Here is a 13840-nt window from a genome sequence, read left to right as displayed (position 1 = left end):
CAATTCCCAAACAATTACCAGTGTAACAAAGAAAGGTAGTTGTCCCTGCTTTCCCCCATCATCACATTTGGATTTTCTTGTCTCTTGCAATTGCTCCCCAGAAAACTATATAATCAATTTGAAATCCCATTATAAGTGAAAATCTCTAAAATCAGAAAAGTAGATTGGCCAAATATCCAATAATTTCCTCCTGATATAGATCATTTACATCCAGCTTCTCCCTCTCTCTCAGTACTGCTTTTACGTCTCGTTTTTTAAGGACGGGGAATACAACCTCAAAAACTTTTCTAAGTTACACTGATACACTAACTTTTAGAAGGTGATGAGAGAAAATGCAAAAAAATATGACCAACATAAGATTTTTGCCGCTAATCAGTTACTTCCTTACAGAATTCCCAACAATCTGCATTATCAAAAATAGGAAGACATAGAAGGCAGCCACTGTATGTAAAAAATTTACAGCTGGCACTGATACAAAAGCACAAGTTCTTAACTTTATACATGGAGATAACACAAGATCTAAAAGCAGGTTAGATTTCCTGTTATTTCCTCCTCATTATACATAGAACTAATATTCTTATGGCTTCAAGTTTTACAAATTCAATGGAGTAACACGATGTAACTACCTATACAGGTATTTAAAAATGTCAGCGAAGCAGATCTCAGAACAGTCTGCAAATATTCAAGACCACCTTAATAAAAATAATTACCAATTCTGTTGGTCTGAATAGTGAGTGCAAGAAAAAAATTGCTAAAAAAAGTCATGTATTTTCTGGGATTCTTTGTTCCACTTCAGTCTTCAAACACAATGCTTTGCTGTGAACTAGACCTCAGACTGAACAAAATCTTAGCTATATCAGCAATTTAAGGCTTTGTGTTGTATGCATTTCAACTTCGTCATACTACAGAAGAATGCAATAGAAAGATTATGTCAGCTGGAAACATTAATCCCCATTGGTGTTTTAGCTTCTTTAAAACTCTCCCCCCTAAAGCATCCAAATTCTCTGCACTGAACATTATAAAACACACCTTGAGTTCTTCCTTGAAACAAATTAAAACAGCGTTTCAAAGTTTTTGCTTATTAGAAGTGTAAACTACCCTGGGATTAAGTATCTTTTTTTTATATATATTTTTTTTTCTCCTTTATTTCATTTGCTTTTTTCAACAGGGCACGACTTTTTACAGTTCCTATTTCCTTAGTGGATAACATACCCTCAGAATGGCTTTGTGTGTCGATGGGGCTGCATGCTTGGAACTACAAAGCGTTATGGTCTGGCAGGTTACAGTACGTGGGCCACGGTGGTTGTAGAACTGAGAAAGAGTTCAACGACCTAATTTCAATCAAAACAGTATAAAAAATAAACTATCCAATCCTCGCCTCTTTGGATTCCGACAAATTTTAAATATAGACAGTAGTTAAAATCACAAAAGTATTTAAAAATTTATATTTTATGATTTTGGAATTATCTAGTAATAAAAAAAGCAAGAGCAAATTAAACTCAAATAGGAGCGGTGCTGCTGTCCAGAACTTCTTTATTAGAACATTTGTTTGATACCTCAGTAGCTAAGCTGCCTTTGCACCTGGCTGGCATGAAACAGTGGCTCAACAGTAAACAGCAGTTGCACTATCAGCAGCAAGGTTTTCCCCTTGAAACTTGTCACGAACAAAGCAAGAAAAAAAAAAAGATAGGGAGGGCAGACCCTGCCAAAAATATTTAAATACTGCACTGCATCATAAACAGCAAGGTTTCTTTATTTACTTTCCTCAGAACCTTTTTCCCCTCATTTTTGATAGTTGCAGATTGATGTAGTAACTGTCTTTTGGAAAATGCTGAATGCATGGTTAAGAGACCAGGTAGCCTTAAAAATCCGAACACGAATGACACAGATGAATGCTCTTGGTATATCCTTCAAGGACTTCTTTCATGACTTCTTCTTTTGTCTAAGGGTAGCTCCAGCATTAGAGTGCCTGCAGCGGAAGTTAAGTATCTAGCAGTGTTCCAAGTATTCAATCACCCTAGAGATAGATTTCTGGCCTGTTGTTCCAACTGCACACTGGAAATGTAACAGAAAACAGAAGTAACAAACAAGCATTTGTAGCACCTTGTCAAAATATTTGAGAGCTATTCTAATTGCAGAATTTTAGTATTGACAATTATATATCAGTAAAAGCAACTACAGTTCGTGCAGACAATCAAAAGTATTTTCCTGACCAATCACAATATAATGACAGGCAAAATTAGGACAGACAAATGGGTCTTCAGTATTTAAAAAGAGAGTATCACCATGTGCTGTTACAAAGACAAAACTGAAGACTTAATGTTTCTAAAAATACATGAAATATTAACAAAAAACAAAGTGACAAAGATATCTACACACATCAATTTAAAATATATATTACTTACAGTAAGGTTCATAAAACTGAGAAATTTTTTGAGCATTTCAGTCATTATCGAGAAGTCCCCTTCAGGTAAGTACTCCCTCACAGTAGTCACATTGATCTAAGAAATAAAAGAGTCTTTTTTCATTTGGGAAATATTTTTCCAACACAGAACTATAGTACTCTGCATGTGATATGCAGTAAGACAAGTATTTTAATAGGATTATTAAGATGGCTTTTGCTGTCATCTTTATGATTTAAGTCTCTTTTAAGCAACACTCCTATGTTTACAGCATTTATGTTTCTAGACAACAACAACTGCTAAACTATTTTTTGTTGTTGGTTTGAGGGTTTGTTTTTTTCCCCCTTAAAAAAATAGGAAAAAAATAAAAAAAGAACTGTCAGACCTCCCCAGGACCCACAAGACTACCAAGAACTAAAAACCCCACCAGATCACTCTTCTGACGTGAAGAGACTCCCCCTTTACAACTGCTAAGGGTTGAAAATTACTGAACTTACTGTCACTCTCACTCTAAACACTACAGTTGTACAGACACTAATCAGTACAAAGGCACAGGCAGCACTTTAAAGGCCATTTCTGCCACCACAGAAAATTTAGTCGAGCCTGGAGGCAGGTCTGAACCTCATTTTCATTCAAGCATATATTTGATAGGAAACTTGAGGAAGTTCTCAGTCATTAAAGTTCTGTACTTTTAATTTCAGCTTTCTATTACATCTTTCCAATCTGAGGCAATCATCTTGAACTAATATGGGCATACACAATTTCATGTCATTTCAATGGGGGACAAAAAATAAAGCAGACTGATAAAGAATAAACAACTCTGATGGTAACTTGCTTATTAAAACTACTGAGAAAGCACAGGCTTGCCAATTTTCCTTTGCCTTTCCAAAGTAAGTTCTTTTGCTGGCTACGACTAAGGGGAGAGAGGTGGCAGAGGTTAAATATTCAATTCCAACTGTTTTTGAGAAATATACTGACATTCAGAAAATTTGTTTTGGATGGAATACGTCTGGCAATGTAGCTTCATCAATGTACTTGGTCAGAGTGAAGCCGAACTTAATTAACCTCTTTCAATACAGCAAATTATTACTTCACTAAAAATTATAGGACTTAAGAGCAACTTATTCCCTTACTGGACTCTCCTGGCAGAGACAGCCTAGAAGCAATGCTGTGTATGAGGCCACAATGCAGTCTTCCATGTGCTTCCCAGCATGCTGAAGAGCTGTAAAAAGAGACAACTGAGTGTATTGTATTCTCTAACCAGCTGCTAGCTTTTACTGCTTCAAATACAATCTTTCATTATCGCTTTCCAGAATTCTTTTTGCTCAGACAAAACGAGCTCTTGGACTGAGATTTCAGAGGCAGGAATCAGGAAGCACCCTACTTACTGACTCAGCAGCACGTTCTCGGCAAGAAAAATGGTCTTCATTCACTTTTAACTCATTCTGCTGGATAGTATTTTATTATCTGCCATTTCCACGTGCGAACTTTATGCTGAACACACCAAACTACAAAGTGTAAATGTTGCATGTGATACTGAAAGCCAGTAAGACTTCCACCCAGAGCAGTTTATAGTGTTAGGGAAGCAGACATAGGATTTTTTTTTTGCTGATGACTCAGCACTTTTTGCAAACTGCAAATAACTGCAGACGGCACCAGTTGGTGGGGCTACAAAAAGGAGGAAGGGTATAAAGCAAGGTTGGAGAAAGTAATGTACCACACCCATGGACAACAGATTAAAACACTATTGGAAGTAATACACTGCACCTGCATGTGGAAGATTAAAGAAGGACTGATGTTTCAGACGTGTCTCTATTCCAGAGACAAACTACATCACAGCTTAGAGATACTCAGAGTCCTGGGACAAGTTACCAAAGATGCAGCACATCAAGGCATTACACAGACACCTGAGATACCACTGAGGGAGTGAGGAGACAGACACAAACAAGATGGGGACAGAGGAGGTACACATGCAAATAGTGGGACGAGGGTAAAAAGCCCCAACCCTTTAAAGTAGCTTAAAACAGGAACCCTGGGACACAAAATTAAGGCAGATAACTTACAAGGACTGTTTCAGAAGAACAAAAAGGTCCCTAAAAAGGTTTTGGGTTTTTTGTGTCTCTTTTGGTTTAAATTTTTTTAAGAAACTGATAAAAGGTACTATTAAAAAAATAAAAAGTAGCATAATTCCTTCCACTTCTCATACTTCAGCTCTGAACTGCTCCTACTTCTGGTCTGTAGCAGTTTCACCTAGAAATCTGAGCCCAAGAGACTGCATGTAGATGGGAAGCAGAGAACAAGGTAGGACCTCACGCAGTCACACCGTTCTTTGCCTTTTCTGAGCTCATCACAGCCAGACAACGTACCTTTATTAAGATCAAGTTCTTCATCATCTTCTTCCTTCTTAACCTTCTCTTCAGTACTGTCTGACTTTTCTGTGGAGACCCACTGGATCTCCCCACTTGTCTCCTGCCATTCCCCACTCTTGTCATGCTGAGCAGTGGGAGCTTCTTTAATCAACTCGTCTGTCTGGCTCTCGGCCAGCTGTGCCGCTCGCTCACACTCCAGGAATAGCTGAGGGGGAAAATTTCAGGACAATTTCCGTTATAAGTTAAACCCTAAACACTCTGAGTTAACACTGGAAAGTTTATTTCCCATTCACAATTCACCCCTTAGTACAGTTAGTCTTCAATACTTTTCTTAACAATAGCCTTTTCTTCTTCACAGGAAAATATAATCTGTCCCAACAGCTCCACAGCGAGACCTCCCTCCCCAGGGTTGAACTGGTTGCCAGGCTCCTCTCGGGCCCTGTAAACGTTTAATTGCTTTCTTTGAGACATGGCTTGAGGACTATAAGTTGCCATAATTTCCTGTCCATCTTTGTTATCTACCAATTTTCAGTTTCTTCTTATGCTAGCTACACACCCTTGGCTTTCTTAGCTTTACCTTGATATGTAAAAAGCAGAAGTATGAAGGAGTAATTTAAAATGACTTACCAAAAAAGTGAATAACCAGTAATCTCATATTGTGCATTTATATCTTGTCAATTATTTTCCAAACCATAAAATGACCACTTTTAAATACTGCCAAACTGCATACATTAAGACATTTAATATCATTATTTTTATTGTTGATTTTTTGTTTAGTCTGCTGCTAGACAGTTATTCCATACACTTAAACAGAATGCTAAAAACAACCACAAAATTAACTCCATTGACATAAGAAGTCTGTCATTTCCTTTCCATTTTTTAATTTTGGTGTGCATGGTAGAACTCATTCGCCAAAATTACTGGTGGATTTCTTTTTTTTAACAAGGCAGTCAATACAGTATTCAAGAATGCCGTTTCACATCCAAAATAACAACTTCTGTATGCAAGAGAAAAGTATCTTACAGTTTTTACAGCTGGCTTAAAACAAAAGTCTAAGTAAACCATTTAGAAACAATAAAACCAGAAATAAATTCTATAGTAACAAAAAAGCTTTATGGACACGAGAGCAGCCTTTGGATGTCTGTGATGATGATACCACTGTCTTTTATCAGTGGTAAAAGCTGTTTCTGTAATGGACAGCACTGCAAAAGGCAGAATTTTGAGCAGCACCCTCTCCCCCACCGTGTTGTACTGCTTAAAACACTAAACAGAAAACATTCAGTTCTCCCTTCTCCCCTGACAGTCTGATATCAAGAAATGGGAGCTCTCAGAGGACAAGCATTTCTCACCTGCACTAAAGCCTGAACAGCATCGATCTGTCCAGTGATCTTCAGGCTCTCGTCTCCTTCTCCCGTGCACAGGGAGTCAAAGGAACACGATGTCTCCATGTTGACAAGGCAGTGCCTGTTCCGGGCACTGTATTCCACCAGATTGATCAACAGACCCAATCCCTGCAAGAATTGGAGAGTCAAAAAGGATTGCACACGTTAACAAAAGACATTCTAGCAAAAAAAACATCTAGCTAGACAAATGTCTTCTTTAGGCCTTACCTGAGGATACAGAACTTGTAGCCTTATGAAACAGCCTGATAGACAGAGGGAACTGGATTTAAAGCAATGCAAGGCAGAGATCCCTGTACACGAGAACTTTTATAGAGGCATCTCTGTTTTTCCAGTTCTGAACATGCAAACATTTCTGGAGCTGAGAATTCATTTACAGGTTAGGGATTCATGTGTCCAAGCTTCAGATTATGTTCTTATGAGATCCTTCACGTACACAATTTCACTGTTGCTATTTAGGACACACTGGGCCATTTTACATAAGCTGAGGTAAATTTGACAAAGCCTTTACCCTAAATAATAACATCATATTTCTGAAGCTGAGAAGATGTTTGAAAATTAGTAATTCACAGTCTTATTTAGCTAAACCTCTTTGTTCACCAAGCAGTGCACTTTTTTCCCCACCAAGCGCAGTAAAAAAACCCTCAAACTCACCAAATCCTTGCAGAAATTTTAAATACCTCACTAAGTGTGTATATATATATATATATTTTTTTAAACAATGAAAACTGTAGAGGAAACTATTCCTTAATGCAGAACCAAAGTAGTTCAATTGACAAGAAGGGGGCAAATCATTTTCTGTGAATGGAACAAACACAACAGCTTACCAGCACCCGAATATCAAATCTCTGTTCTTGAGGTAGGAACTTTGGAACCTGAAGCACACAATTCATTGCTGTGCCTATCAGACCATCCTGTTCACCTGTTTTTGTACTACCCCATTCTGTAAACAAAGAGAGTTGAGAGGCTCAATTTTGCAAATACTCATGTTCATAATGGTAAGAAGATTGATAAAAACCTTTTTTGGTCCTAAGGACAAACCAGCCTCCCCCAGCCCAAGCACACACCTCAGACACTTTACACTTGCGATTACTCATCCAGCTTGCAAAGACAAGTTACCCACGGCTCTAAGCAAGCATCTACCACACATAACTGCTTCATTGCACTGTACATGCAAAAACCCTCATCAGTACCAAAAAAAAGGTTTATATTAATGTCTTATTTGATGCTTTAACAGAGAATATGCAAAAAAAATTGTTGGTTTACCATTATCATTTGTCAGGTTGAGCAAGACCCCAATGATGGCCCTCATACAGTCTTCCACTGCTTTACCCACGTGGTTGGTTACATTCTGGTGAGGCAAAGGCTTGTTGTCTGGTAAACAGATACTGTCTTCAGCACGATTATATCGCTGGATTAACTCCTCACAATGCTGCAGGGCTCTGCAGGGAGAAGAAGCAGAACAAATTTATCTTCACAATATACAGAACCTTCATATCTGTTTCACCAGGAAAAAAATTCAAACAGGGCTCATGCAGAATTTTTCTGATATCCAGATGCCCAGTCTGTAGGGAGAGATAAACTTATCACCTATAAAATCTTTTATAAGCTCAACTGAAATTATGAAAAACAAAGACCAGGGAAGCTTTGTGGCTTAGAGCTTTATCAGCTTGGTATTTCCAGAGGAAAAGTTAATTTTCTTTCCCAGGTTCAACACTTGGTCTTACAAAAGATATCTCCTCTTCCCACAAACTCAGCCTCTCATATCCTCTGGCCATCAAGGCACAACATGATCTGACAGTGTTATCTCAACTTTCTCTTGTTCTCTTCTCAGAGCTATTTCCATTCTGTAAGAAATGACACGTGACTTCCTAGTAGTAAAATCTTCATCTTGTACCACTAATGGACCACAGGCACAATTCTACTGCGTAACATCAGTTTCATGTTAAACCCCCTACACTGATTTAAATTACAAATAAAACTACAAATGTCCAAAATATATACTGGTCTAAATAGCATTTGTTTTGTTTTAGTTTAAATTAATACTCCAATATCTAAGCTACAACCATTAAATTATGTTTCCAATGAGGTCTGCAAAGTCAAACTTTCAGCTTCATTTGCTCTCTTATGAAGAGCAATACAGGGGGCAGACAGTCTCTGCCAGCCAGCTGAGACCTCACCCAGATTGATAAACGGCTTAGAGGTGTTTGTACAAGAACCTCTGCCAGGGAGAACAGCCTAGAACAGAATTGCACCATTTTAATTCTTACTTACGCTGTCAATTCTGTTATGCTCCACTTCAGCAAATACATAAGCATACTGAAAACAGAGCAAATAAGTGTAGCTTCGTAACTGCCCTCTTCTGTGTTCCTGCTAAACTTGGGACAGATGGAGCTGAATCCACAGTTTACAGCTTCTACAGAACCAGCAGTAGCAGCACTACAAAGCTGGTAGTACTCTGTTAGTTGCCCATACCCTCATCTAAATTAACTTCAGCATTACTTAATGGAAAGCAACAGTGGAAATTGTGGCATTATGCCCCCCTAGAATATTCTGGTACAGCCTTTTGTTTATTTTTCCCCCATCACGTGAAGTGTTGCACCAAGTAGTCTTTTTTTTTTTTTTTTTAACAACTTACTTAGCAGAGGAGACTATGAGTTGTGAGTCTTTGTATGCTATCAGATAGCTCTGATTTTCTGGATTATGCACAGTTACCTAAAAAGAGAAGGAGAAAGTAATATTAAAAATAGGAGGGGTTTTCTTTCCCTCACAGAGAAGCATTCCCTTTCACTACTACCCCACTTTACTCAGTTCCACATTTCTTGGTTATTATCCAGTGTAAACTTTATCTTCTCATTGTCCATTACTACATTACGAACCATTCTTAAGCTCAAATTTGAATATTCTAACACTAAAACAACGCTATTCTAGTGTTGCTTGGAAATTCCACCTATCCAGTTTAAAAGCAGAAAACAGATCTGAAAATTTTTTTCTCACCTTTGAGAAGGGATATAATCAGGCAGACACCCTGCAACAATTGTTCATCTTTCTCAGTTTTCAGCTTGTGTTTATACTGCCTTGGAGTCTGTCCTTTTATTTTAGTGAAGGAAGTTACCACTAGTAATAGCTGATCATTATGGTTCAAATTAGCAATTCTTAAAATATACATTGATTTATTGCTTCTAAGAAAATACTGCTTCTATAATGATCAGCTATTACTAGACACACACTAAAGAGTCAAACTCATGCCATGAAAACAACATCCATAAACAGCAGCTTTTCATAGAAACCTCAGAAAAAGCATCGTGTTGCATTTAGTTATTCTTACCAAAAATAAATGTGGAACGCAGAGCATACATACAGAACACTGATAAACACCAGAAAGTTAGTACAGTCTATGAAAAAAATAAATTATAAAGTGTTCCAATGTAACTGTATCCTGAAAAGGTCTGCTTAAGAAGGGTTTTCAGAAATGCAATGTGTCTGCTCATACTCACACTTTCTAAGACCCGTAAACATCTTTCTGCACCCCATAACGAAGCAACCAACTTCTCTTCATTTTCATCACTGCTTAGGTGATCCACACATTCCTTAACTAAACACAAAAAGAAGTTGTTTTCCACTATCAGAAAGAGGTCTTCAAAAGCCAACTGCACAAACTAAGTAGCTACTCAGAGTTGCTATCAACCTTGTTTTACACTTTACACACTTGCAATCAATGCTAGGAAACAATTAGGAAGACACGATCAGCATTTTTCATTTCTCCAAGTAAATTTAAAAAACAAACCTTAAAATTTTGGCTTTACAAGTTTGTGACTGTTGCTACAAATTACCTCATCATATATTTTATTTTCTCCCGAGAAAGAAGAGATTAACCAGCACATGACCATGTAATGGACTGGTTTTTAGCAGAGAAAAGAGACACAGGAAGCACACACTCCCCACACTTCACAAATCTGAAACCATAACTAGAAACCATGTGCAAGTTGAACACTTTCATTTCTCCAAGCATTCCTTTGTTCTTCCTCTGCTTACTTAAGACCAAGCTTTATTCAGCTCAATATTCACTTTAAAAATGTCACTTTTCCTACCTGTGAGATGCTCAAAAAAACCTGAAACATATCTTTGAAAAATTAATGAAAACAAATCCTCCACCGCGTTTTCTTGAAGGCCTGACTTCCTCTGGGATATTTAGTTAAAAATTATTAGGTCTGAATATAATTACAGAAGACTGCAAAGGAGATCTACTCAACAAAAAGTGTGCTGTATTTGTGTGCTGAACAGAGATATGTAACACAGTAATCTTTACTCTAGTTTAAGACATTTTTAATCTCACACATTACATGCAACATTATACACATTCTGTTTAACATTAAAACTGCTTTTGACCCCACATGCAACAGAATAAAGTCACTAATATTTCTCAAAAATTTGATACTGAATTGTGCACTTCATTTTTAACACAGCTAATAATTTTACTGGTTTTACCCACAGGAAATGAACATTAGAAAAGCAAACATCTGATTATGCTTCATTATTTTTTCACACTGCCAAAGCAGCATCTTCCATGTACCTTTATCTACAATATGATCCAGACCACCCAGAAGCCGCAGTTCTTCTTTAAACCAGTCCCCAGCTCGCTTTGAGGTGAGTGACAGTAACGTCTCCATTGCCAAATGCCCGGTCTGAAAGAGGCAGGTTCTGGAATTAGTGAAATCCTCACAGGCAGCTGTACATACCAAATCATACAAATACACGTCACACAAAAACCATACAAACCAGCAGCAGAGATTCTGAGTAGAAGAACCAGCAGAGGGAGCAAGAACAGACTTAAAAATATGCATATGTTTAAAAAAAAATGTGGGTATTAATAAAGAGGTACTTTGCATTTTCAGTTTTTCTTTATTTTATTAATAGCTTAGAAAACCCAAGCAGACTCAGTTCATTTGTTTCTTTTGTTATCAAAAGAAACAACTGGAGGAAGGAAATGGACAAATCATTCAGGCAGGAAAAAAAAAAACAACCAAGAAAAGCCAGAGTGAGCACAGCTACTCTATCTCTCTGATACGTTCACTCTGTGCTCGTAGAGCACGTTTCCTTCCAGCGTAGGAGTTTTGTGTTTTTAATTTTAAACCCAAAGAATAAGCAATTAAACTGAAACACTGTAGAAACATTACTCTATTTACTGATTTACTTTTATTTTTAGAAAAGAGGAACACATATAGAAATTCAGCTATAGCAAAGGTAAGTTCACTCCCTGCAAATGGAAGTTAAAAGAGATTTTAGGTGACTGTCTCAAATAATCCCCTGCATAACCAAAACCAACACCATTTGTTAAGTTCAGACTATAACTTGTTTTTCCAAAGGCCTCTAATAAAGACATGTTAACAGTGAAACATTTGTATACATACAGATTTACATCTGTGCAAAAGCAACTAGTACAGATTTCTTGTAACACCTGGAAAACACAGAGGCAAGTCTGAACTACCACAAGCTTAAGTAATTCATACACGGTGCATAAATACAACAAGGAAAGGTTAAAGAAAAAGCCATGAGATCTCATTGAAACCAACTGAATTTTATCACTCTCAGGTTACCTTCCCTCCCTGACAGATTGGATGAGCAGTGCTCCAAGGAGGGCTCTGCTTTCTTGGAGCTGTGCAGGATGTCCCAGGACAGCAGCTCAAACCTCAGCCCCTCCTGGAATAACAGCACTCACCAGGCTCGGGCTCAGGTGAGTCCTCTCACTTTACAGACTGAGCTTGAAACATGGATGACTGAAATCATGCATAATCTAAACCTGACTGATGGAAGCTCATTCAAAACTCTCCTTGGAGAACTTTACAGCTACAGAAGATTTAGTTAACTTCCTAAATACCTTCGCCACAAAAGCTCAAAGGCCACACAAGGTTTGAAATAGGGTGATTAGTTTTCTGCCAAAGGGCAGTAAGACTTAAAAAACTCCAGGAGAACATAATCTGATATTTGTACTACTGGCCATAAGAACATTTTTTTTTTTTTTTAAATAATAAATCCAATGAAACCTTGTAACCCTCTTGCTTTTAAGGGAAGTAGTCCATGACATCAAATTTTTATGTCAATTATGACAGAATTTTAACACCAAGTATCAAAACGTGGTTCCCTTAAGCTTTCAGCCTCATGCTGAGAGTGAAAACCAGAATAACCTCTTTCATCATCTGGAAAAAGAAGTCACTCCTGAGGGTTCTCGTTATGATGTGGCAGAGAGGAGCTGGCTACAAGCATGAGCTCCAGAGGCTGTGCTGACTGACAGGCAGGGGCCGTTCGCTAACACGAAGCTGAGTTCTTCAGGTTTTATCTTCTTCTAAGCCAGTACAAAAACCCTGGAACAAATTCAACCCTCCTTTTTAGAAGAAACTCCTTTTTAGAGCTCCTTTTTAGTTTCTGGGTTCACGTTTTTAATAGTAAGAGTAGAACCCTTTGAATACCTGTTTGAGTACTCAAAAATTAGTCCAACCTAGTTTCTAGACAGTCACACAAACAACATGGTCTGTGGGAAGAGACAGCCAGTACTGACCATCTTATCTTGCTCTGTGTAAGATTTGAGAAAGAGAAGGTGTAACTCTAACTGGTTAGGCAAAAACTGGAGTTAGCAAAACATTTGCTGCAATCCTCCTGTTTCTCAGTGGATATGTCTGAGTCTGAAAAAGCCCAGATCTTTTCTTTACTCCCAGAAGATCTGCATTTTTGTTAGCATTTTCTGCCTGTCATCTGGTACGAAACAGATTACTTATTGTATCTCATGACAGAGATCCATCCGAAAGCAGCTTGATCTTCTACATATGAAGTTCATCATTGTCTCAACTTACCATTGCTACTATCTTAAATTGGAAGAGAACCCAATCATCTCATTTGGCTTGCAAATATTCTCTGAACACTATATAGTCTCTGCTTCTAGATGGTGCAGCTGGGAGGAAACCAGTTTCCATCTGTGAGGTACTACAGTATTCAGTGCATTTACAGCAACAGCTCGAAATCAATTTAAAAAATAGAGCTGCCTCAGAAAAAAAAACCCACAAATAAAACAGCTGAAATTGATGGCCTAGGATATTATTACTCATGAACAGCTTCCTCACAAGACAGAGAGACAGAGTCCCTTTTGATATATCCTCTCCCTTTAAAACCCATGCCTAAGAAAACACAGGAACAGAATTACAGTTCATAAAAAAGCATCAGGCTAGATCAGATTATGAATATGAGAGAAGCTCAAGCAGGAGACAGTGGTCTTTGTGGCTGGATGCTTTAGCAATGAGGAACCTGTACCAGCTGTTCCATGCTTAATAAAGGGAGCTGTCTTACATTTTATAGTGCAAGAGATATCCTGGCACTGACAAACTGTGTGCTATGTGAGCTGCCTTCAGTGCCAAAACAGCACTGAAATAAGACTCTGATTATACCAATTCCTAGCTGATCACCACCTAGAGAAAGATTTTCATTCTTTGTTGGTATTTTCAGACTGTAAACGCAAAGTGGAGAATATCACCTCAGATTCCTTCTTCCTTTGCAGATTTCCAAGGTCAGAAAATTAATATCAGCCCCCTACCTGCATGGTTCATATGTTCACAGGAAACAAAAAACAAATTTCTAAACAGTTCTCCACTGTCACCACAAACTGCTTACCAAGATTAAG

At 37.9% G+C, this 13840-nt stretch overlaps 1 protein-coding gene across 3 annotated transcripts in view; it reads right to left on the bottom strand.

Moving 5' to 3' along the window:
• Window positions 1-244: 244 nt before the first annotated feature.
• The window catches only part of WAPL (WAPL cohesin release factor), a 63119-nt gene continuing 49523 nt past the window's right edge, over window positions 245-13840 (bottom strand). For all 3 annotated transcript variants that reach the window (XM_027897916.1, XM_027897915.1, XM_027897917.1), the window contains 10 exons: window positions 10745-10856; window positions 9669-9766; window positions 8810-8886; window positions 7438-7613; window positions 6999-7114; window positions 6121-6282; window positions 4769-4976; window positions 3536-3624; window positions 2406-2501; window positions 245-2055 (listed from right to left, as the gene is read on the bottom strand). In XM_027897916.1, the coding sequence (XP_027753717.1) occupies window positions 1990-2055; window positions 2406-2501; window positions 3536-3624; window positions 4769-4976; window positions 6121-6282; window positions 6999-7114; window positions 7438-7613; window positions 8810-8886; window positions 9669-9766; window positions 10745-10856 (1200 nt within the window). In that variant the 3' untranslated portion in view covers window positions 245-1989. The remainder of the gene's footprint in view (window positions 2056-2405; window positions 2502-3535; window positions 3625-4768; window positions 4977-6120; window positions 6283-6998; window positions 7115-7437; window positions 7614-8809; window positions 8887-9668; window positions 9767-10744; window positions 10857-13840) is intronic.

The sequence above is a fragment of the Empidonax traillii genome, unplaced genomic scaffold (genome assembly GCF_003031625.1).
Source record: "Empidonax traillii isolate 1590-97213 ecotype Southwest subspecies unplaced genomic scaffold, ASM303162v1 scaffold567:size408382, whole genome shotgun sequence".
In the NCBI taxonomy this organism is placed as follows: domain Eukaryota; kingdom Metazoa; phylum Chordata; class Aves; order Passeriformes; family Tyrannidae; genus Empidonax; species Empidonax traillii.
This window is presented reverse-complemented; position numbering and strand designations above follow the sequence as displayed.